This window comes from Hemibagrus wyckioides, linkage group LG02 (genome assembly GCF_019097595.1).
Source record: "Hemibagrus wyckioides isolate EC202008001 linkage group LG02, SWU_Hwy_1.0, whole genome shotgun sequence".
Classification (NCBI taxonomy): Eukaryota; Metazoa; Chordata; class Actinopteri; order Siluriformes; family Bagridae; genus Hemibagrus; species Hemibagrus wyckioides.
Genome location: NC_080711.1, coordinates 19,810,177 through 19,836,427, shown reverse-complemented (window position 1 = coordinate 19,836,427; position 26,251 = coordinate 19,810,177). Strand labels below are relative to the sequence as shown.

The 26,251-nt window shown below is 38.4% G+C and overlaps 1 protein-coding gene across 4 annotated transcripts in view; it reads left to right on the top strand.

Moving 5' to 3' along the window:
• Positions 1-26,251, top strand: part of afg2a (AFG2 AAA ATPase homolog A) — a 79,980-nt gene that overhangs the window by 12,772 nt on the left and 40,957 nt on the right. For 3 of the 4 annotated variants that reach the window (XM_058407202.1, XM_058407197.1, XM_058407208.1), the window contains 5 exons: positions 2,110-2,264; positions 5,305-5,514; positions 7,642-7,695; positions 7,775-7,854; positions 12,462-12,588. In XM_058407202.1, the coding sequence (XP_058263185.1) occupies positions 2,110-2,264; positions 5,305-5,514; positions 7,642-7,695; positions 7,775-7,854; positions 12,462-12,588 (626 nt within the window). The remainder of the gene's footprint in view (positions 1-2,109; positions 2,265-5,304; positions 5,515-7,641; positions 7,696-7,774; positions 7,855-12,461; positions 12,589-26,251) is intronic. The other variant, XM_058407217.1, reaches the window with a different exon arrangement.

Here is a 26,251-nt window from a genome sequence, read left to right as displayed (position 1 = left end):
AGTCTGGGCCACTGGGCAGTTTCCTGGTGATTTGGATCTCGGAAGCTGGTGGGTTTAAGAGTTTTAGGTAGATTCGTTCATTATGCTTGTAAGGTTTTTGTTGGTTTGTGGGAGTTTGGATTTTTTCTGCTTGTGATTTTGGGCTGGTTTGAAGGCTTTGGATCACCGAAGACCGGAATTTTTGGGGGAAGTTTTCTGTGTTTCCATAGATTTGAGGTTGTGTAGACACTCGATGCTTGTTTTGCGAGGATTTTGAGGGGTTTTGTTTGCTAACTCTGGGTGTTTGTGTATTTTCTTTATGGATGTTTGGATTCTATAAAAATTGTTTCTGACTGAGTTCTGGTAGTTTGGATTTCGGGAAATTAGGGTTTTTTTTGAGTCTTTGTATCCCTTCATGGGGACTTTTGTGATTTTTGGAGACTTTTTAGTTGGTTCTGATTACTTCTCAATGTTTTTATGGCTATCTACCTTTTTTTGTTTCAAATTTGGGTTATCCTGACCCCTGTTATCCTGGGATACAACACCATTCTTGGTATTCTGGATATTTGGAGTCATAAACTTTCTAAACATGATTTTAACCTATGCATGCAAGAGAAGTGTTTCTTATATTAGACAAACGTAAACTCTGTATTGCTTTCGATTCGGTTCAGATGTCGTTGTAGTTGTACAGAGAGAGAAAAGACGAATAAGTGGATAAAGAAAAGAATAGAAAAAAAAAAAAGAGCACGTAGGCGAGAGGCTCAGTGTCCCTCAGGGTTCCTCTCCAGAACAAACTGACCTTCTTGGCTCGGACTGTCGGAGTGTCTGTGCTTTAGGAATCTGTGTTTTATGTAAACAGGATGTAATACTGTCTAATCATAAATCCTCCTGCAATTCCAGCCAACAGCACGAAGGAAGCCTTGCGGCTGTGCTTGTGTGTATGAGGTTTAAAAAAAAAAAGACTTGGTAGAAGGAAAGCGGTTGTCCTTATAGGGCTGTGTGTCTAGGTTAACACTAATAAAGCATTACTATTTGTTAGGAAATCTTTTAAAATCTTTTTATATTCTGCAGTGTTAAGTTAATTTTTTTTTTCCAAAAATATATTTTTAGAATTATTTTAATGACTTTTTTTCCCCCTTGGTTTATGACCAGGTGTATTTTTTTTTTTTTTTTTTTTTAACTTTTTTTTATTTACATTTTTTTTAATTTAAATGTATTTTATTAAAATATTTTATGCATTATTTATATATATTATTTAAAATATTTATTTAATTTAAAATGAGTATATTTTAATTTTAAGCCAATAATAAATTATATTATAAATTATAAATTTATATTTTATAATTAATAAATTATAAAATATTATTTTTATTAATTTATTTAAACTAAATAATATTAACATCTATGTGTAAATATGTAATTTATTTATATTTAAGATATCTTTCCATTTTATATATTCTTAAATTCCATCTTTCCGCCTGGTCCTGTTGCTTCAGACAATGTTAAAATTTCTTTTTTAGAAATTTTTTTAGCTTTAAAACTTTCTCACGGTTGTGTCTTCTCTCCTGGCGGTCGGGTTTCCCGCCACTCGCTTTTGTGATGGATTTAAGACTTTTATTTTAAGTGAAAGCGGATAAAGAGAAGCCGGGCTGGAATGAGTGTTGGGTTTAATCGACGAACGTGTGTCTATATTTCTTTTTGTTGTTAGAAACGTGTGTGTGTGTGTGTGTGTTTGTGTGTGTGCCTCAATCTTTACTTCTTTCTGCCCGTCTCTTAAACATGCACTCTGTTCACCTCTGTGTCGATGAAAGAAGTAGATGTGTGTGAGCAGGAGGAAAGGTGTTGATGGATTAGCCTGAATGGGCAGGATTATGGCAAGTGTTTTGGGAATGTGCACGCGAAAGAGAAATGCGTTTGTGTTCGGATGGCCTGCGGTGAAAGGAGACATGGATGGATGGATTTATTTGTTTAGTCACACACACACACACACACACAGCATTTTATTTCATTTTAAAGACAATCTCAATAGCTATAAGCAAAGGGAAGTATGGATAATTTCATTTCAAAACTCTGTGTGTGTGTGTTTTCAGAGAGTTTTTGTTCATCTACTTTTTTCCTCTTCCTCTTCAGGGCTCCATGCATTAAGAAGAGTGCTCTCATCCACCCCGGGCATCTCCGACAATGACCTAATGGACAGAGTGAAGGTCACAACTTCTGACCTCCAACTGGCCATGACTCAAGTTAAACCCAGCGCCATGAGGGAGGTGGCCATCGATGTGCCGAAGGTGAGATGAACGAATGAAGTGATTGAGCGTGTGAACAAAGATCAGTTTGGTTCAGCGGAACACACCGTGAAGCGTAAAGAAACGCTTGTGAATGTTCGAGTGAATACCCGAACGTGTGATTGTGAGGGTGAAGGAAGTGACCAAGTGGGAATACGAATGGAAGATCAGTGGAAAAAATGGAAGTTGGAATGATGGAGTGAATGTGGTAAGGAATGAGTGAAACGGAATATAGGAATGATTGAGTGAACGTTAAGGATGTGAGGGGGTGAGGGAGTAAGGAGGTAAAGGATTAGGGGGTGAGGGATTGAGAGGGTAAAGGATTGAGGGAGTGAGGGATTAAGGGGTTGGGTAAATTAGGGGATGAGGCGGGGAAGGGGTAAAGGATTAAGGGAGTGAGGGATTAAGGGGTTGAGGAAGTAAGGGATTGAGGGGGTAAAGGATTGAGGAAGTGAGGGTTTTGAGGGGTTGAGGAAGTTAGGGGATGAGGGATTGAGGGGGTGAGGGGGAAATGGATTTAGGGGTTGAGGGGGTAAAGGATTGAGGAAGTGAGGGTTTTGAGGGGTTGAGGAAGTTAGGGGATGAGGGATTGAGGGGGAAATGGATTTAGGGGTTGAGGGGGTAAAGGATTGGGGGAGTGAGGGGGTAAAGGATTGAGGGGGTGAGGGATTGAGGGGGTGAGGGATTGAGGGGGTAAAGGAGTGAGGGAGTAAAGGATTGAGGGGGTGAGGGATTTAAGGGGTGAGGGGGTAAAGGATTGAGGGGGTGAGGTATGGAAGGGGTGAGGGGGTAAAGGATTGAGGGATTGAGAGGGTAAAGGATTGAGGGCGTGAGGGAGTAAGGGATTGAGGGGGTGAGTGGGTGAGGACGTGGACACTATACTAATTGAACATGAATGACAACACAAAGTATTGAACAAATGAACATACAAATGAAAGAGTGGATGGATGAAAGGATGAAGAAGCAGGTGAAAAAAAAAGGTGAATGAATAAGTGAAGAAGTGAACGGACAGATGAATGAACAAACGAATGGAAGTGAAGTGAAGAAATTAATGAGCCAACATGGAGTAGGCAAAGATGCAGGAATGAGTGAGTGAATGCCCTGATAAATGAGTGTAAAGGAATGAAGACACACACACACACACACACACACACACCAGGGCCTTGTTTGCTGAATACAGACTGGAAGAAGGGATGTTTTTTAGGGGGGAATTTTATGTGTACGACACACCAGCATCCTGCCTTGGTGTGTATGTGTGTGTGTAACCATACAGGAAGAGGCTCTCGCATCATCCTGCCACTAATTGGAATCAGGTTGTCGTGGCGATGTGCCGCCCGGAGCGGTGCAGCTTTGCTTCCTGCTTTGGACTGAGATCAGCATAACACATGCAAACAAACGAGTGAGAGAGCGAGAGAGAGAGAGCGAGAGGGGAGGGCAGGCATAGGAAGATAGATGGATAACAAAATTAGAGCATAACAGAGAGAAGGAAAAGAGAAAGAGAGAGGATAGTGGACGACTGAGAAACAAATAATAGAGTAAGAGAAAAATGGAAGGAAAGGGTGAAAAGGAGAATGAGAGAGAGGGAGGATGGAGAGAGAGAGAAAAGGAATAAGAGAAATGCATAAATAAACAGAGGAGAGCCCCAGGTAGAGAGGTGAATGAGGGGATGGTGAGGATTGAACGGGAAAGAAGAGGAATGAGAGAGAGAGAGAGAGAGAGAGAGAGAGAGAGAGGAAGGCTGATGGGTTCCAGCAGTGCTGATCAGATCCAGATGAGCTTCGACATTCATTTCTCATCTTTATATAAGAAGCTTCCTCTCTTTCTGTCTCTTTTCCTCTCTCTCTCACAGAGAGAGAGAGAGAGAAAGAAAACATGTGTGCTAGTATAAGTGTATATTGTAATGGGCTCTCAGTTTGGTCCTGAAGGATCCCCAGCAATTCTGTGTGTGTGTGTGTGTGTGTGTGTGTGTGTAAAAGTGTGACATTTACATGACGGTTCCTGCCAAGGCGTGTTTGATGTCCAAAGTATGTTTCCTTATCCTTAGGACAATGTGATTTAAATATCTAGTCAGTTTAGGGTGTGCGTGTGTGCGTGTGTGCGTGTGTGTGCGTGCGTGTGTGTGCGTGTGTGCGTGTGTGCGTGTGTGTGCGTGTGTGCGTGCGCGTGTGCGTGTGTGTGTAAAAGTCTGGGTAAAACCTATTGGATGTCGTGGAGCTGAATTCCTGGGAGGGAAAAAAATTAAAATAAAAGAATGTTTATATATAAATGTAAATGTGTGTGTATATATATATATATATATATATATATATATATATATATGTGTTTATATTATATATTTCTTTCATATATATATGAAAGAAAACAAATACACACATGTTGGACAAAATATTAGGGACAACTGGAATAACCCAATTAGCCAATCATGTGATAACAGCAGAATGTAAATATCATTCATAAACAGGTTTAAAAGAAAAAGGAACACACTCTTTACACCTATGATGAGCGGAAAAGCATCTCCGAAGCATCCCTTGTCAACAAATTGTCAGATGACGATGATCAGCACTAGTCACTTGAATGCTATAGTCTAATCTGAGTATTTCTAGATGTTAGGGAGCTACTTAGCTTTGTTTGCCAGCTGTTACAGTGTGCAATCTGGCTAAAGAGACAGCTAAGTGCCTTGCTAGCGCTAAGCAAGTCTAGCTAGCAGGCTGAGTGACTTCTGTCTATAAAGCTCTCAGTGTTATTTGTTACTTTGAGGAAATGAGGTTGTAGGGTTTTTTGTTACCATTTAAATGTTATTGGGTTTTAATAAATTGAAAATGGATGGAGACCTGAATGCAATTTTCCAAAGCAAAGCTGAAAAAGAGAAAGTTTATTGTATAATTGGCAAGCCTAATAATCTCGTTAAGCACACCGGATTTAGCCCCTGGGTTTCTGTTTGTTTACCGATCTGAATTAAATGGAAAAATGGGGCGGATTTGTGTGTTCGTTCTTTTTTTTTTTTTTTTTTAGCAATGCTATATGTGTGTGTGTGTATGTGTAGGTGCGCTGGAGTGATGTAGGAGGGATGGAGGACGTGAAGCTGAAGCTGAAGCAGGCTGTGGAGTGGCCGTTGAAGCACGCAGAGGCTTTCTCTCGGCTGGCCATAACGCCCCCGAAAGGCGTGCTGCTGTACGGACCTCCCGGCTGCTCCAAGACCATGATCGCTAAAGCACTTGCTAACGAGAGCAAACTCAACTTCATCGCCATCAAGGTATGTTTGTGTAAGGTGTGTGTGTGCATGCAGTCAGTGCTGCCATCGTACACAAAGGCCATACCTCTTTTACTCCTTCACTGACACAGTACACAGAGGCCACACCCACTTTCCTGAAACGGACAAACTGTTCAGAGGCCACACCCCGTTTCACTGGGGTAGATGCACAGTACACAGAGGCCACACCCACTTTCCTGAAACGGACAAACTGTTCAGAGGCCACACCCCGTTTCACTGGGATAGATGCACAGTACACAGAGGCCACACCCACTTTCCTGAAACGGACAAACTGTTCAGAGATTACACACCTACTTTTCCTGGGACTGACACACAGCACACAGAGACAACACCCACTTTCCTGGGACTGACAAACTGTTCAGAGATTACACACCTACTTTTCCTGGGACTGACACACAGCACACATAGACAACACCCACTTTCCTGGGACTGACAAAACTGATCATAGGCCACACCCACTTTCCTGGAACTGACGCACAGTGCAGTGACTACAACCCCTTTCCTGGCACTGATGCACAATTTACAGAGGCCACTTCCCCTCTTACCTGTGATTAACACAATTCACGGAGGCCACACCCCCTTTCCTGAGACTGATACACAGTTCACAGAGGCCACTCCTCTTTCACAGGTACTGATGCACAGTTCACAGATGCCACACCCCCTTTCACTGGGACTGATACACAGTTCACAAAGGCCACACCCCCTTTCACTCATATACACAGAATGACAGGCTCATAGGCCACACCTCCTTTAGTTCCATAGCCCTTACCTCCTTCACTGGGACAGAGACATATCACAAAGGCAGTGTCACTGATAGCCACAGATGCCACACCCCCTTGTATATTTTCCAAACCACACTATTTGTATACTGTATATGTGCTCACGGGTTTGATACACATTCACCTTCTTTCTAATATTACTCAGAGGGAAAATTGTAGCAGCCCTATGTAGTGAATATGGTGTGATTTAGGACACTGCATATGTTTTAGTCCTTTAGAGAGGGCTAGATAGGGATAGATCATTTCCCCGTCTTTCATCCTCTGTCTCTCCTTTCCTGCTTGATACGATTGACGGGAGTTCAGTCACACTCCTTTGACCTTCATGACCTTGTGTTTGTCATTCTCATTCATCACAAACACACACACACACACACACAGTCGATACTTCCGATGGCCTCCCACAGTGCTGTCAGGATCTGAGTGCGAAAGATTGATCAGCAGTGTGTGTGTGTGTGTGTGTGTGTGTGTGAGAGAGAGAGAGAGAGAGACGGGCTTGTCCACTGTGTGTGATGAAAGAGTCCCAAGGTGAACGGTAGCAAACAGGAAATGAGCCTGTGTGTGTGTGTGTGTGTGTGTGTAGATTTAGCCTGGTGTCTCCTATGTCATTTATACATTGAGGGTAATAGTTGTGGTGTGGCCCTGAGATCATGTGATTTAATGGGTATGAAAACACTTTCCTGTGTTGGAAAAACCTAAAGTTACTCTCCTACCACTGACTTAAGTGCTGACCCTGGACACGTCCAAACGCTAAATAATCGTCTTGTCATGATGATTGAATGATGTCATCTCAAGATGTTTTTTCAAAAAAGCAGGAGTTTGACGGATGTAAAACCCAGTTTCTTTTCGAAACGCTTTCCCATTAGGATGTGTAGTAAATAAAAGCTAAACCAGATAAGTGCTCAGTGGCGAGGGCTCAAGTGCTTAAGGCTGAAGAGAGGCTGGAGACTTCAAGTCAGCAGTCTAAGTGTGTGTGTTTGTGTGTGTGTGTCTGTCTGTCTGTCTGTCTGTCTAAGTTAAGTGTCTTGTCTGTGTGTGCTCAAAGATGCGAGACAGAGGAGACTACTTGACATGAGAGTTGAGAGGTGTGTGTGTGTGTGGAGACTGTGTGTCTCTGTCTGAAGTGTGTGAGGTGAGATGTGTTGAAAAGCAGGAGAGCAGGACAGGAAATGAGTTTGAGAGAGAGAGAGACGGGGAAAAAGGGGACAGTACAAGAGAGCTGATGTGTGTGTCTCTCTCTCTCTCTCTCTCTCTCACACACACACACACTCACACACACACACACACACACATTTATACACAGTTCATAGTGTTTTTTCTTCTTATGTTTCAGGGTCCTGAGTTACTAAGTAAATATGTCGGTGAGTCCGAGAGAGCTGTGAGGGAGGTCAGTAGATCTTGTGTGTGTGTGTGTGTGTGGTTTGGTGAGTGCCGTTTAATCCGGTTTATGTTTATATGATGTTTAGGTTTTCCGGAAAGCCCGGGCCGTGGCTCCTTCCATTGTTTTCTTTGACGAGATTGATGCTCTGGCTGTAGAAAGGAGCAGGTATGCATTCACACTGTATGTGTAATGTCACATGAAACCGGTTTAAAAACTGGTGTATAGTGTTATACATATGTATAAAGTATACTAACTTTTTACACAAAACAAACCGGTAAAAGAATTCCACCTAAACCTGTTTATAAGGGTTTCTAAAAAGGTATAATAAATTTACAGACTCTTTCTTTGCTATCAGTTGTACACAATAAATCACTTTCACTCAATCATGTTCACATCCAAAAGCCATTTGGATCACTTCACGTAAAAAGACTATAAAAACAACAAAAGGTTTCAGAACGAAATGTCTTTCTTACAGCGTAGACCATTTACCAAACAAACCATTTCCACATACAGATACAACGAAGCCCTGTTCACATTTGCACCTCTTTGCTAACAAACCAGTTCATCAAATCACTTTTACTAAATAAAATACTTTTCTGGATGTGCTGTTATAGGACAATAAACATAATCTATTTTAGGTGCAAACAGTCTACAAAAAATTCACTTAGTATGTGAAGCAAGTGTAAACAACTATTGGTTACAACAAATCATTTGAAGTATGCAAACTAAGAAACAAAAACATTTTGATGTAATACATTGCTTTTAGATTTTGTGAGAAATTTACAAAAAAGATATAAACCACTTCATTCACAGCAAAGAAGTTTAAGATCTAAATTTGTTTACATACGCCAAAAAGTACTAGATTATTAAAGATATAGTCATTTTAAAATAAACAGAACTAAAGACAGTATTTTAACATAATTCTACTAATTTTGTGTATTAAATTTTGTGTTCTAATATGTATGCATGTGTATAATTATGTAATATGATGAAGCAGAAATAGGTTTCAAATATAAACCACATTTAAACTGATTATACGGTTTAACATCTACCTTGATTCTGCCCCTGTTGACCCTCCCACACATCGTCTTGTCCCCGTTGGCTTTCCACTTCCCTTATACGGTCACAACTTCTTCAGTTCCCTCGCTGATCGTTTCCACCTGTTGTTTGTTCCTCGTGTTTAGTTTAGTGTATACATACCCTCAGTGTTTTCTTGTGTGGTTGCCATGTCTTGCGTGTTCATATGAATTTTTAAGATGTGGTTTTTCCTCAGCTTAGTTTTTGTTCCGAGTCCCTTGTGTTTACCTTCCTCCGGTGTTGACCCTTGCCTGGCCTTCTGCCTCCGGCCAGTGTTTTGACCCCTGCTTGATATACCTACAACGATTACAAGAATCATCCAAATAAACACTTTGAATATACACCTTCCCCAAAAGTTTAGAGAAAATGTTTTGGGTGTATTAAATCGCTTTAATACACAACAGGTCTGGGTTTTTTTTTTTTTTTTTTAGGATAACAGGATATATATTTATTTTTTTATTATGTCCAACATATTGGCTTTAGGTGATTACACAAAAATGAAACTGTATTATGTGGTCATAGGCAGGTTATAAACTGTAAACCAGTTTTAGATATAAACCTATTTAAAATAAATCTGTTTATTTTACTTCTTAACTTGTTAAGATCTGGGCAAAAAAATCTATTTTCAAAGCAATTACTAACTAGAAAACCAAAAGGAACTAATCCCTTTCAGATAAACTGGTAGCAGGTCTAAACACAACAAACTAGTTTCAGATGTAAATTTGTTATGCACTGTAAAGTTGTTTCAAATCCAAACTTGTTATATCGAATAATCCAGAATCACATATAAATCTGTTATACACAGTAAACCAGTTTCAAATATAAACTTGTTATACACAGTAAACCAGCTTCAGATCTAAATCCATTACACACTGTAAATCTGTTTCAGATCTGAAATGGTCAATAAACCAGTTTTTGAACTAAACTTGGTATAGATAGAAACATGTTATACACAAGAAACCAGTTCTATATCTAAATTCGTTATACAAGAAATTTGTTTCAGATCCATATTTGTAATAAACTTTGAACCAGTTTCAGACCGAAATTTGTTTTATATATGATTAAACCAGTTACAGGTCTAAACTCATTATACACATTGGACCAGTTTCAGATCTATACATTTTATACGAAATAAAACAAATATAAATTCATTAAAAACAGATTCATTATACCTAAGGAACCAGTTTCAACAAACTACTTAACACAACTAACTACATAGTTTCAGATCTAATCTCTTTATTCACAAAACAGTTTCAGATCTACACTTGTTATATATAAACCAATTTCACATATAACTCATTATACACACTGAACCAGTTTCAGGTATAAACCCATTCAAAACAAACCAGTTTGTTTTGCTTCTAAGTGTGTTAGAACCAGTTTCAGATCGGAAATCCTTATACACCGTAAACCAGTCTTAGATTTAAACTTGTTTCAGTTCTAAACTCATTATACACGTTGGACCAGTTTCAGATCTATCCATTTTATACAAAATAACACAAATATAAATTCATTAAAAACAGAGAATCTAAATGTGTCTAAATTTATTATATATAAGAAACCAGTTTCAGCAAACTGCTTCAAAAAAACAAACTGTTTTAGATCTATACACAGCTAACTACACAGGTTCAGATCTAATCTCTTTATACACAAAACAGTTTCAGTTCTACACTTGTTTTGTATTAAACCAGTTTTAGGTGAAAACCTGCTGTACACAATAAACTAGTTTCAGAACCTGTTGTTATACACAATAACAATAATAATTCACAATAAACCAGTTTATTTTGCTTCTAAACTTGTTAGAAACAGCAAACTAGTTCCAGATCTGAAATCCTTATACACCATGAACCAGTCTTAGATTTAAACTTGTTTCATCCAATAAACCAGTTTGTTTCATAAACCAGTTTAAATCTGTACTTATTCTAAACAAACCAGTTTCATCAAATGTTATTGTTCTACACAGCAAGTAGGTTTTAGATGTAAATGAATTTCAGTGAATTCCTCCATAAGAACCGCAAATCAAATAATATAACTCGCATTAAACCAGTTTGAAATGTAAACCACCTGTACACAATAAACCACATTCATTCTAAATGTTAGCATATCATTATTGATTTCAATTTGGAACTGTGGAGGCCTGATTAAAATATACAGCATTCTGTACAGATTTATGTTTTTCACAACACACACACACACACACACATATGCAGGAACATCTGTGCACTAGAGACACGTACACACACAAACATGTCTTTGTTTCCGTGGAGACAGATGGAAGAGAGAGTGGAATGGGGCATACTTCCTGTTTTGTGTGTGTGTGTGTGTGTGTGTGTGTGTGTGTGTGTGTAAAGGACAGAGAAAGTGAGTTTTTGTTCATCTTTAGCGCTCCATTACTATCCGTCCTTTTGTTTTTTTTTTTTTGTTACAGTACCCTTTCTGTCCACTACCTCCTTTTTGTCCACTATTTTTGACCAAGTTAGTGTGCTTCTTTTTAAGTGTACTTTATTCTAGTGCACACCAGCATGCTAGATACGTGCAACTGAATAAACGTGCATTAATAACGTAGGCCATTGTTGAAGTGTCCTGCCATGACTGGCAAAATTGGGACATCCTAATCAAGTGCACTTCATTCTAGTGCACAGTACGCTGTTCCATAGTAATAATGATAATTATTATTATAATAATAATGGACAGCGCTTTACACTTTTCAAGTGCACTTGATTTTTCCGCCCTTGTTTTAAAGTGTATTTCATTTGGGTTGGACCCAGTTTTTGATTCATTTTCAAGTGCACTTTATAACAGGGCACTATATACTACAATTACAACTATGAACGTGTGTGTGTGTGTATGTGTGTGTGTTTCCAGTCAGCACTCTGATACTGTAGCCACTTTATTAATTAAAGCAGTGACTGAGCCAGAACTAATAAACACACACACTTTATAGCTTCACTTGAATTGACTTCTACACACACACACACACACACACACACAGTTTGCTGTGTCAGCCTTCATTCTGTGAATTGAGTCAGATTAAGAGATTGATGCATTTGTCTATATTTGCCACACACACACACACACTTTTTTTGCAAGCCCATGAGTCTCATTTAAGTTAATAAGATGAATAAAATCTCCCGAATGAGCGCATTCCTATAAACATTGCAGCGAGAACTATTGTCTGAGCAAATCGCCGCCTTCTGACCAATCAGAACAGAGTATTTATTAATCCACTAGTTAGCACATTTGCCTCATGCCTCTAGGGTTAGGGGTTTGAATCCTGCCTCTGCTTCATGTACATGGAGTTTACAGTTTACATTCTTATTTTGCTTCATGGGTTTCCTCGGGGTTGTCCGGTTTCCTCCAGCAGTCTAAAGACATTTGCTGTAGGCTCACTGGCATCCCTAAATTGTCTGAAGTGTGTGTGTCCACCTAGTCGAGGGTGTCCCCTAAGTCGTCTGGGATAGACTCCAGGTTCCCTATGACCCTATGTGTAGAATATGAATAGATTGATAGACAATTTATCGTGTGTGTGTGTGTGTGTGTCCACCATGTTCAGGGTGTCCCCAACTTCATTACCTAAGTCGCCTGGGATAGACTACAGGTTCCCTGTTACCCTGTGTAGGATATGCGGTATAGAATATGGATTGTGTGTGTGTGTGTAGTGATTATTATTTTTGTTTCCCACGTGTGTGTTTTAGCTCATCTCGCTCGACCGGAGTGGCCGATCGGGTGTTGGCACAGTTGCTGACCGAGATGGACGGCATCGAGCAACTGAAAGACGTTACGGTTCTCGCCGCCACCAACAGACCGGACATGATCGATAAGGTAGAACCCTTTTGTTCAACTGCACTTCATTCTAGTGTGCTTCATGCATTTGGTCACTAAATTTAATTTTCAGTGCTCAATCAGCTTATTCCAATATATGTGCACTTCCTTCTAGTGCACTAGTCTCTAGTCTTTTTAAGTATGCTTCATTGTCCTTTCCTGGTCCATACATTCTGATGCATTGAAATGAAGTCTACTTAAAAACTAGGGACCTACTTTTTAACTTGAGTGTTAGATACAGTGTTCAATATGGTTTAGAAGTGCACTTCGTGTGTAGTGTACACTACACTATAGGCACTTACTGACTGACACAATCACCAAAGGAAATTCTTGTTTTATGTCAGTTTGTCTCCTTTCTTGTGTGTGTGTGTGTGTGTGTGTGTGTTGATTGACGTGCCCCTCCTCTTGACCCCTCGAGCACTTCCTCTTGTCCATGTGGTTTTTGGAGCCATGCCGTGCGTCTGTTACAGCTGTCAGTTTCCTCCCCCCACCAAAAAAAAAAGTTCTTTTGAATTTCAATTTAATTTATTCGGAAACATTTGGCGGGTGAATTTGAATATGCAAATGAGCCAGTGATGTCATACCGGCGGAATAATTCTGAGTTATCAGAAGCTCTGAATTTGTAGCCCTAATTTGTGGCTGCGGACTACACATTTACACTACGCACTAGGTACTCTAGCGTCTAGACGTTTCTAAGATGTCTTGTCTGCCAGGGAGGCTGTCGTCGGCCATCTTGAAACACCTGTTATCCCCGCCCCTTTTTCATTTGGAGGGCACGAAGTGTCCAACATTCCACTCTTCAGTTGAATAGGTGCCTCATCCGGGTGCTTCTTCTTCTTCTTCTTCTTCTTCTTCCTGTTCCTTTTTTTATCCTTTTTCTTCTCCTTTACTCTTCAGTTGAATAGGTGCCTCATCCGGGTGCTTCTTCTTCTTCTTCTCCTCCTTCTTTCTCTTCTTCTTCTCCTCCTTCTTTCTCTCCTCCTCCTCCTCCTTCTTCCTCTTCTCCTCCTCCTTCTTGTTCTTCTTCCTCTTCTACTTCTTCTACTTCTTCTTCTTCTTCTTCTCCTTTTTCTCCTACTTCTTCTTCTCCTCCTCCTCCACCTCTTCCTCCTCCTATTTTCCTACATTTCCCACCCCTCGGTCACTGTTAGCACAAAATTTTCTTTCGAAAAATTGCACATATCATTTTTAAAAATTTTTTTAACTCACCTATTAGGAGAAAGAGAGAGAGAGAGAGAGAGAGAGAGAGTATCTAAAAAAAATTGAGGTCCAAAAATGACTGGGTGAAAAAATAAAAACCAATAAAAGTATATATAAAAACTAGAACCAAGGAAAAACCTCGTCATACAACAGGGCACCCAATTGGCTCTACACACACACACACACAAACACACACACAGCATGCCCCCAGAAACCACACGAGCAGCAGGAAGTGCTTGGGGGTCGAGAGAAGGAGCGCGTCAATCAAGTGGAACACTGACATGGCAGGCTACTGGTGTCTGTTTATTTGATCAGCGTTGAAACAGCGTGAACGATTAGGGAGAGAGGGAGAGAGAGAGTGAGGGAGAGGGAGGAACATCCAGACAGACAGACAGACAGACAGACAGACAGACAGACAGATAGATAGATAGAAGAACAGTGAGACAGAGCTTCTGTTGTTCATCTACTCTACCTATTCCTTGATCTTTTTCTTTTTAAAAAAAGACACCTCAGTTACTTTTAATCTTTGTTAGCACAGGATTTTCTTTCACATATCATTTTTAATCATTTTATTAACTCAGAAAGAAAAAAAAAGAAGGAAAGAAAGAAAGAAAGAAAGAAAGAAAGAAAGAAAGAAAGAAAGAAAGGAAGAAACTAGAGATATGTCCAGCAGGGGGTGCTCTGAACAGTGACCCATCACTAAAAAAAGAATAATGAATTCTTCTTCTTTTCTAGTGCGCGTGTGTGTTAAATTCTTGTCCAATAATCTCTCTCTCTCTCTGTCACTCTCTCTTTTTCTCTCTCTCTCCCTTTTTTATTGACTGGATATGATCAGCAGATATTCTCTGGTTATTTTCAAGCGCACTTCATTTTGAACACATTTACTAGCTGTAAGTGATTGGCGAGGCAGAGCGCGTTACATATTCGTCCACCCGCTTTCACTTGATTTAAGACGTGTTTTCCGACAACCTACAAACACTATACATGCTCCAGAACACCCGGCTGTATTCCATTCCAATAAAAAAAGTGCACACTAGACTCTAGGACACTTCTATTAAATTATCTTCTACATACATCAATAAAATGTGCTCCTCATGCTAGTCTGTGTAGTTAGTGCTCTAGCTATCTGTTGAACGTGAGGATGAACCCGGCTTTACCTCAGTAAATCGTTGAACCTGGCTTTAATGAACCCGGCTTTACCTCAGTAAAACACTGAACCTGGCTTTAATGAACCCGGCTTTACCTCAGTAAAACACTGAACCTGGCTTTAATGAACCCGGCTTTACCTCAGTAAAACACTGAACCTGGCTTTAATGAACCCGGCTTTACCTCTGTAAAACACTGAACCTGGCTTTAATGAACCCGGCTTTACCTCTGTAAAACGTTGAACCTGGCTTTAATGAACCCGGCTTTACCTCAGTAAAACACTGAACCTGGCTTTAATGAACCCGGCTTTACCTCTGTAAAACGTTGAACCTGGCTTTAATGAACCCGGCTTTACCTCAGTAAAACACTGAACCTGGCTTTAATGAACCCGGCTTTACCTCTGTAAAACACTGAACCTGGCTTTAATGAACCCGGCTTTACCTCTGTAAAACGTTGAACCTGGCTTTAATGAACCCGGCTTTACCTCTGTAAAACGTTGAACCTGGCTTTAATGAACCCGGCTTTACCTCTGTAAAACACTGAACCTGGCTTTAATGAACCCGGCTTTACCTCTGTAAAACGTTGAACCTGGCTTTAATGAACCCGGCTTTACCTCAGTAAAACACTGAACCTGGCTTTAATGAACCCGGCTTTACCTCTGTAAAACACTGAACCTGGCTTTAATGAACCCGGCTTTACCTCTGTAAAACGTTGAACCTGGCTTTAATGAACCCGGCTTTACCTCTGTAAAACGTTGAACCTGGCTTTAATGAACCCGGCTTTACCTCTGTAAAACACTGAACCTGGCTTTAATGAACCCGGCTTTACCTCTGTAAAACGTTGAACCTGGCTTTAATGAACCCGGCTTTACCTCTGTAAAACGTTGAACCTGGCTTTAATGAACCCGGCTTTACCTCAGTAAAACACTGAACCTGGCTTTAATGAACCCGGCTTTACCTCTGTAAAACACTGAACCTGGCTTTAATGAACCCGGCTTTACCTCTGTAAAACGTTGAACCTGGCTTTAATGAACCCGGCTTTACCTCTGTAAAACGTTGAACCTGGCTTTAATGAACCCGGCTTTACCTCAGTAAAACACTGAACCTGGCTTTAATGAACCCGGCTTTACCTCTGTAAAACACTGAACCTGGCTTTAATGAACCCGGCTTTACCTCTGTAAAACGTTGAACCTGGCTTTAATGAACCCGGCTTTACCTCTGTAAAACGTTGAACCTGGCTTTAATGAACCCGGCTTTACCTCTGTAAAACACTGAACCTGGCTTTAATGAACCCGGCTTTACCTCTGTAAAACGTTGAACCTGGCTTTAATGAACCCGGCTTTACCTCTGTAAAACGTTGAACCTGGCTTTAATGAACCCGGCTTTACCTCTGTAAAACGTTGAACCTGGCTTTAATGAACCCGGCTTTACCTCTGTAAAACGTTGAACCTGGCTTTAATGAACCCGGCTTTACCTCAGTAAAACACTGAACCTGGCTTTAATGAACCCGGCTTTACCTCTGTAAAACGTTGAACCTGGCTTTAATGAACCCGGCTTTACCTCAGTAAAACACTGAACCTGGCTTTAATGAACCCGGCTTTACCTCTGTAAAACACTGAACCTGGCTTTAATGAACCCGGCTTTACCTCTGTAAAACGTTGAACCTGGCTTTAATGAACCCGGCTTTACCTCAGTAAAACACTGAACCTGGCTCTAATGAACCCGGCTTTACCTCTGTAAAACGTTGAACCTGGCTTTAATGAACCCGGCTTTACCTCAGTAAAACACTGAACCTGGCTTTAATGAACCCGGCTTTACCTCTGTAAAACGATGAACCCGGCTTTACCTCGGTAAAATGTTGAACCTGGCTTTAATGAATCCGGCTTTACCTCGGTAAAACGTTGAACCTGGCTTTAATGAACCCAGCTTTACCTCAGCAAAACGTTGAACCTGGCTTTAATGAACCCGGCTTTACCTCAGTAAAACGTTGAACCCGGCTTTACCTCAGTAAAACGTTGAACCTGACTTTAATGAACCCGGCTTTACCTCAGTAAAACGTTCAGTTGTCCTGGGGTCATGTAAAATGACGCACCTCTTTTACCTCAGTAGAAAGCAAGAACAATAAGCGTCATTAAAAAACACACACATTGAAGTAGGCTAATTGTTTTGCTGTAATTGGCTTAGTTAACCTGGTGTCTTTGCTAATTCCAGGTTAGGCTAGCATCAATTCCAGTTGTTAATTAGCTAGTTTGCTAGTCAAGTTGTAGCTAGCAGTAAATACTGTACACATCTCAGAGATTAAATTACGCGTTCGATGCAAATTTGAAACCGTTGTTGATGCTTGCTATAAATAAAAACATGAAATTTGCTTCATTTCATCAGTTATTTTTCAACATTTATTTTTTTTCCAAACATTTTTTTTTTTACACATTTTTTACTTTTTTTTTTTTTTTAGTAAAAATCGATTGCTGTACATTTACTGAAATATCACTTCTGTGCAAGTGCTTTTTGTTGTGGCTACACAATTTACTATTTTACTGTGATTAAAAAATGTATTTATTATAAAATATATAAATATTTATTTAATTATTTAGTTTTTCACAAAACTATATTTATTTATTTATTTATTTTATTTATTTATTTTTTATTATTTTTTTTTTATCTATTTCCCCCTCCATTTTTTCAAACCATTTTGCCAACTCCAACCCTTAGGGCTGTGTTCTTTTGTTATTTTGTAATTTGCTGTTTTATTGTGATACTGTGAAAAAATAATGCATATTTATGTTATATGTTATATAATATTTAAATATGTATTTACTTATTTAGTTTATACAAATACAAAAAACAAGAATGCAAAAATATTTATTTATTTATTGATTTATTTAGTTCCCCTCCATTTTTTGTTAACTATTTCACCAACTTAAACCTCAGGGTTGTGTCTTTTTTGTTTTTGCTACACAATTTGCTATTTTACTGTGATAAAAAAAAATTCTTATATATTATTTAAATATTTATTTATTTATGTTTTTATTTATTTGTTTGTTTATTTATTTATTTATTTGGGCTTTTATTTATTTTTCCTCCCCTCCATTTTTTTTTCTTTACCATTTCACCAACTCAAAACTCGTTGCTGTTTTTTTTTTTTGTTGTTTGTTTTTTTTGCTACATAATTTACATCATTTATTTTTTCTGTGATAAAATATTTTTTTCTCTATTTATCTAAATACATTTTATATCTTTTTATGCACACTTTCCACACTTTCTCACTGGACACAAAACAGGGCACTTGGTTTTTAGTGCACTCTAAGCATTTCACACTAGACATCCAGCAGGTTAGGGTCCTTCATTTCCAGTGTACTTCTCCTGACCTAAAACACTCAAACATTTGGGCCCAATCTTTGTAAGTGGACTTTCCTCTAGTGCACACTACACCATTTAAAAGTAGAATTAGGGTTTTGTTTGAACTTGGCAGAATGTAGCAGCATTGTTGGTTTAAAAAGTATGTGTGTGTGTGTGTGTGTGTGTGTGTGTTATGCAGCTTTGCCCCTGCATCTTAGCGTGTCCCCTTTCCTTTGTTATTTTCCTTGCGTGTGTGGCAGCAGTTAAAGGATTTGCGTTCTTTTTTGTGTGTGTTTAATCTGAGGTTTTAATCTTTTGTGTTTCATTGCCGTGTGTGTGTGTGTGTTTAATCTGAGGTTTTAATCTTTTGTGTTTCGTTGCCGTGTGTGTGTGTGTTTAATCTGAGCTTGAATAATTGCTCCCTCCCAAACTGGATGAAAAAAAAAAAAAAAAACCTCCAAATGACCACCGTGGCGTCCCTGATGCAATTTAAAATTCTCCACACGTGATTACGAAGTTACACACTCTGACCCACGTGACCTTTCATGCTTCAGAACGGCATGGAACAGAAGAATGATAAGGGGAAAGAATGAGAGGAGGAAAAAAGAAAAGAGGGAGGTGGACGAAATGAAAAGGTTTTTCACTAATTGCCTCTTAAGAGTCTTGAGCTGACAGGAGAAAGGAGGAGGGGAAAAAAAGGAGGGAGAGAGGGTTAAGAGGCAAACCATGAAATGGTGACTTAGAGGTGTGTGTGTATGTGTGTTTGTGTGAAGGATTTTCTCTCTTTGTAAGGACCAAATGCCCTATAATGATAGGAATACATGACAAGTTCAACCTTGTGGGGATATTTGACTTGTCCTCATAAACAAAGGTGCTATTTCACAGGAAGTCAAAAAAAAAAAAAAAAAAAAAAAAAAAAAAAACCCTTTGTTTACGGTTTTCTGTGGTTAAAGTATGGGTTAGCGTTAGGGGTTGTTGGGTTAATGTGATGATGCGTATCCTAAAGTCTCTCCCAGTAAGTTGCCGTATGTGGACGATAACATACACACCGAAAAAGTTGCGAACATTTTTATCAGAGTATACTTCAAAGTCCGAAAATTAACTTACAAGATACAAATCTCACCCTGATTTGAGTTTCTGATATTAAAATAGTAACAAAAATAGTTAAATTTATTAGTAAATAAAACTAGAGATAGCTTACTCCTTGATCTTGCACATTAGCTAGCATGATGATGGTTAAGCAATAGCGGAACACTGTGTTTATATTATTATTGTTAAGTTAGAGCAATATCAAGCAATAGTTCTGATGATACGCGATAGCTAAACATTGTACTTGGCTCTCGTTCTTGACGTAAAATTGTTCAAATTTTATATCGCAATTTAGATCTAGCCGCCTGAGGTAGCTTATGACCTAGACGTTTAATTTTTTATGTCTTAAGTAGAAAGAAAAGATTATTCTGTTGCGGTGTAGCAATACAAAAAAATGTGTGAAATAAAAAAACTATACGGAAGCAAGATCGAGGGATCGTCATTATAGTAGCTTAACATTAGCTGCATAACTATAAGATTCTTTTGTAAGCTTGAGGTCATGACCCCCTCCATCAGTGAACTCTTTACTTCTGGGAAATTTTGTTATTTTGTCGGTTAATATAACTGAAAACGAGAAAAGCAAGAAAATGTTGCTAAAACATTCATGAAAAGCATTTAAGATCAGAGTTTTTTCTTTTAAATTGATTAAAAAAATGTTTTCGTGATAAATTATTATATTGTAGTATTTTATACTTTTCAAGATTTTGGATTTTTTAGGCTAAACATGCTTGATTTTGCTTGATTTTTCAAATTTGTGAGATTTTTTTTTTGTGGACTTAACAAAATGACAAATTGGACAAACTTTTTTTTGTCATTATATAAATATAAGCTTCTCTGATTATTGGAGACAAAAACGTCACACACCCATCCAGCCGTAACCTTGAAGAGAATGGCTGACGAATACCCATCCTTAAGAATTTTTGCCTCAAGAATTTAAAATTTCGCAAGAAATTTGTATCGGCAAATGAACGAACTGCCCTGAACCGAACGCCAGCTAAGTTGTGCTTGTGACGTGAGCCGTTTAAAAGCCAGCTGAATTGAGTTTACGAATTTTAAGATTTCGTAAACTTTTGCTAACTGAATTTTTTTCAGTTAGCAAAAGCTGTTTGGAAAGAGTCAACCCACGATACCAACACTGTGGTATGTTCGACATATGTTCAAAAGCTACATGATCATTTTCGGCCATTGTTTTGTTGACAGATTGGTGGCATGGGTGGTCTGTTCTATTTTTAGAACCCAAGCTTGGTGGCACCACTTCCTGTGAGGAGCCTTGACATGGAATACTTGGCTTGCGTCAGTTCAGCCGTACAGTTTACATACGCTTCATATTGGTCATATTTCTGAGTGGCTGGAACGGATTATCTGCATTCACGTTATTTTTTATGGGAAAATACCTTTTGCAATACAGATTTTCGCCTTAAGAACTCACCTCTAGAACAAATTAAATTCCTGTGCTGAGGTTCCACTGTATTCCAAGGTCTTCTCAGATAGTGTGCAAGTCAAAACCATCGTATATTTTGACTCCAAGATGTCATTTAGTCTACGGTCAGAACCCTGTTTACATCAACAACACTTGTAGTTCCAAAACACCCTTTAGTGTCTAGATAAAAAAAATTGTTCTGAACTTCTCACCAGATAAAAACACAACCTCACTTACACACAACTTACACACAGTGCAATAAAAAAAGAAAAGAAGAAGCTACAACTAAGCTGAATTATTATATAATAACTATTATATAATAAATTAAAGAGATTTTTTTGCCTAGCAGTAAATCAGTAGCATTTAATATTAAGGATACATAAGATAACATTATTTAATTAATATGAACAAACTATGGACTTCGAGAAAAATTATGGAAACGAGAAAAATAAGAAATCAGAGGGTTTTTTTGCCAAGTTGTTATTTTATTGTTGTTAAATTATTATTTTGTGTTAATTTATATCAATTTTATATTTTATTTTAATGTCTTAATTAATTTATTTATTTGTTTGTATTTAATTTAATTGAATTTTATTTTATTTTAAAAAAGAAAACGTTCTTTTTTTTTTTCCTTCAGAAAATTGCTATGTCAGCTAGCAAATTTTTATGACAGCTATACTCCTGCTTACTGGTAAATATATGGTACGTATATGATAGTAATATAAATGGTACATCTCTAGCTAGCTAGCTAAATAAATCTAGCAAGTCGTGGTGTTGTTTCGTCTAGCTAAACGTAGCAACAGGGACGTCTAGACCTTACAAACAAAACATGACTAGTTTTAGAACTCAAAATACTCAAAAGTCTTCGTCTACAGAAAGTGTTCTTCAAATTTGTCCACTATGTCTGTGCTGCAGTTTCAAGAGAGAGAGAGAGAGAGAGAGGAAAAAAAAACACCTCCTCGAGCACAAACTCTGTTCTTGATAACGATATCATGCATGTTGAATATCGCGGTACGCTACATAAAGTGATTCTCAACACATGCCTGCACATTTTTCCGTGTTGAAGTTTTTTCAGCCCAGCTGTTCCAGTTGTCAGATTTCAGCAGAGAAGCTTAAGCTCTAAAAATTCATTCAGGAAAAAAAAAGAAAAGAAAAGGGGAAACCACATAATGTGAGAGGAACCGCAGCGGTAGTGTGTGTTTTTCTGCAAAAAAAAAAAATCTTCCCGGAGGAGATCCATAACCCTCAGAAAGTGCCAGAGGAAGAGTGGAGAAGAGGAATTCCACCACAATGGCTGGAGGATTGTGAATAGGTGATATGTTTGTAGTGTGTCGTTACAGTTTTACGGTATAAAGCTAGTACATACCATATTTACAATAATGGCCGATTTCATCAGGCTATTAGATCGTGCTCTTAACTTCCAGTAACGTAGGTGAGGTCAAATTCCAAAGCGTCCATAATTCTGTGACTGCTCCAATTGTGGATTTTAAACAATAATTCAATTGCCTGGATACATGAACCGCTTGATATAGACGAGTGAAAACAGGCATGTAGCTAATCCGCGTGTCCTCACATCATGCCCTGAAGTGTACTTGCAGAACCACGGACATGGGGGATGAAACAGGCTGAAGAGTTTGGAGCTAAACTCCCGCGAATTATTAAGCTGTTAAAGTTCTTGCGGTATTAGTAACATAATATTTTTTTAAAATTGTTATGCCTATATGTTATACAACTACTTAAGTAAAGTGTGTGTGTGTGTGTGTAGAACTCTAGGTTTTTGTCAATATGTCTTTAGTAAGATGCTGGTTTTGACATTGTGGGGACTGTGTGTGTGTGTAATGTATTTTGTGGCCTACTTAAATGTCTTAAAGAAGTCTTCCAATAACTCTGCTTGGTGTGTGTGTGTGTGTGTGTGTGTACATGCACAACTCTAGGTTTTTGTCAATACCTTATGTCCTCAGTAAGATGTTGGTTTTGACATAGTGGGGACTGTGTGTGTGTTGTATAGTGTATTTTGTGACCTAGTTAAACGTCTTTAAGAACGTTTCCAATAACTCTGCTTGGTGTGTGTGTGTTGTGTTTTTACAACCCCTTTATGCACAATGGTAAAGAAGCCATCTTTACATCCTGAGGGTGTGTGTGTGTCTGTGTGTGTGTATGTGGGTCCGGGAGAAGGATCCCCAGGCCGGTATCAAACTTCAAGCAGCGTATTAGTGTCATATTTCTGAAAACAGCGCCTCAGAAAGCCTCCAGCTCGAGCACATCAACAGCTAGAACTCTGTTTGTCTCTGTCTGAAACACGCACAAAACACACAACTTCTAGATTTCAAACTTTTGTTCAGTGAAATTTTTTAAGAGCTAAGATGAGAAGTAGTGTGTGTCTGGGAGTGTGGGATATGTGGTTTTTCATGGCTGGTTTAACTGTGTTTGCAAGGACCTGATCGTTGTGAGGATCCATGAAGGTGTGTGTGTGTGTGCAACCCTTTAGGTCTTTGTAAATACCTTATGTCCTCATTAATATGGGGCTGTATAGTGGATTTGATATTGTGGGGACTTGGTGTGTGTGTGTATGTGTGTGCATGCAACACTTTAGGTCTTTGTGAATACCTTATGTCCTCATTAATATGGGGCTGTATAGTGGATTTGATATTGTGGGGACTTGGTGTGTGTGTGTATGTGTGTGTGTGTGCATGCAACACTTTAGGTCTTTGTGAATACCTTATGTCCTCATTAATATGGGGCTGTATAGTGCATTTGACATTGTGGGGACTTGGTATGTGTTCTGTTGTGTGTGTGTGTATGTGTGTGTGTGCATGCATGCAACTCGTTAGGTCTTTGTAAATACCTTATGTTCTCATTAATATGGCGCTATTGACATTGTGGGGACTTGGGGTGTGTGTGTGTGTAACTCTTTAGGTCTTTGTGAATACCTTATGTCCTCATTAAGATGATAATATATAGTGGTTTTGACCTTGTGTGTGTGTGTGTGTGTGTGTGTGCCTTGTATAGTTGTCTACTGTGGTGCATTTGTGTTTGTCATCGTGCGTTGCTTTTCCCAACACTTTGTGTAGCGGTGTGTATTGTGCACTTGCACCCTGCACCGTGACCTTGGCACGTAGCACACTCAGGATCAGAGGAATAATAAAATCCATTCGGCTTCCTGACAGAGTGGAAGTGTGTGTCTGAAAAGTTATAAAAGTGATAAACGCCCAATACGAGGATCCTCATTGGTGCGTTTCCGAAGCACAAAATACTTTTGTCGAGAATCCGAATATGTGTGTGACAGATTAACAATGTGTGTGTGTGTGTTTTGTATCTTCAGAATAGGAGCATATAGGATCTTTTCTGTTATGGCTGTAAATACAGCTCTCTATAAAAGATTTTCAGCGGGGGAATTTCGTCCACTGAATGGAGGCCATTTGAAAAAAAAAGCTCGCGCCGGCGTTTTACACGCATGCCGACGTGTAGCTGCACGACTACGCTGTGAAAGGAGGAAACGGATCCGGCGCGGCTCACGGAGGCGGCTGTTTAAAAAACACCGATATTGAACCAGCCTTTTCATAATCCGTATTCCGTGAGCCGCCGTCGCGTTCTTCTCTCCTCCTCCTTTTCAGCCGTTGAAAAATGGGCCGAGAAGGCTTTAGATGATACAAAAGATTAGCCAACACACACACACACCACTTCCGATGCTGGGCTTAGAGGAGGAGGTGGTGGTGGTGGAGGAGGTGGAGGGGTGGGGGAAGAGAGAGAGAGAGAGAGAGAGAGAGAGAGAGAGAGAGCAGGAAATGAAGGGCTTTTGTGAGCTGATATCTGGCAGCGTGTAGCGTCTTGCCTCCTGGCCGGACCACCGGGCCTTTGGAATGCCTTCAGCTCAGGAAATCTCTTTGCACATACAAAACACACACTTACACAAGTGCGCTCTGTGTGTGTGTGTGTGTGTGTGTGTGTGTGTGTGTGTGTGTGTGTGTTTTTCTGTATGGGTTTTCAACCGATAATTAAGCTGAACGATGCGGAAAAAAACATCCAGCCATTATTTTTTTTACATTTTTTTCCTGACCAGGATTGCGGTTGAGATTATTTTCTATAAAAGGTTCAAACCCAGTCCATGATATCAAACATCTGCTAAGCATCATTACACGCTTATCCTGTGCTGACATGATAAGAATCAGACGAAATGTTGCAGTCGCTCGTACCGTCGTTTCATTTAGCCTAGCGTAGCGTCCGGACGTTTGTAAACCATCGTTGCAATGAAGGGGGAAAGGAAAACGTTCAGAATTAGAGTTTTATATGAAATCTAAAAACGTGCAGCTCAGGACACGTGCGATATACGGATGATTCTGATTGGCCGAGTCGTGGATCGTTGTTTATTTTTGCGGAGACCGTCGACGAAATTTCAGTAAAGTTCGTTCTAGAATTTATTCAGTAAAAAAATTTGATTCTATTTGATCGAAATGCAAAAATACTTGCGTCTGAATCCCCAAGATATTAACAAAACTGGTTAATAATTAACATTAAAGTGCTAATTATAATATTGTTTCTATGGTAACAGCTCCTTAAGATGTATGTCTCCTTAAACAAGTGAAAACCTTAGGTCATTGTCGAAAATTGCGTAAATGTTGTAAAAAAGTTGTTGATTGACACACATGCCCCGTTATCTTATTTTATTTTATTTTTATTATTATTATTATTATTATTATTATTATTATTATTATTATTATATTGAATGCTTTCTGTAAACAAAAATCCAAGTTAGAGAGAATACAGTAAATTGTGGAATATTTATTTTTTTTATTATTATTTTTTTTAAATTTTAAATTAAAATTATTTTTTTTTAAATATTTAAAAAAAAAATTGCTCTTATTTTACACATATTGTTTTACTTTGAAACATTGTGCACTGTTCGCAAAACCTTCTACATGGCTATTGTTTAAAGTTTTTTTTTTTAAATTGGTAATCTGTATTTAATTGCAGATTAAATACCAAAATAGTATTTATTTTTCTTTTTGTGTTTGTTTTTAAAACTTTCCACTTCTGAAAGAATTTTAAAATTGAACATGGTTTACAGTTTTCTTTGTCGTAATTCAGCTACAAAAGACATTGTCACTTTGCGTATATTTATTCTAAATACTTTCTACTTGACTGTACAAACTTTAGAATTAAAAACGAATTTGAATTTTCTTTATGGTAAATTCTAAACTAATTTTAACAATTTAAAACACATTAGATTTTTCTTTATTGTAAATTTTTAGCTAATTTTAAAATTTAATACATATTTGAATTTTCTTTATTGTAAATTTCAAACTAATTTTAAAAATTTAATAAGGATTTGAATTTTATTCATTGTAAATTTTAAACAAATTTTTCTTTGTCGCAAATCAACTACAAAAAAATATTTTGTAAAATTGTATTGGCTATTTCTTGTTATTATTCATTTGTAGTGTATTAAATATTAACCTATAGTTATAAACTG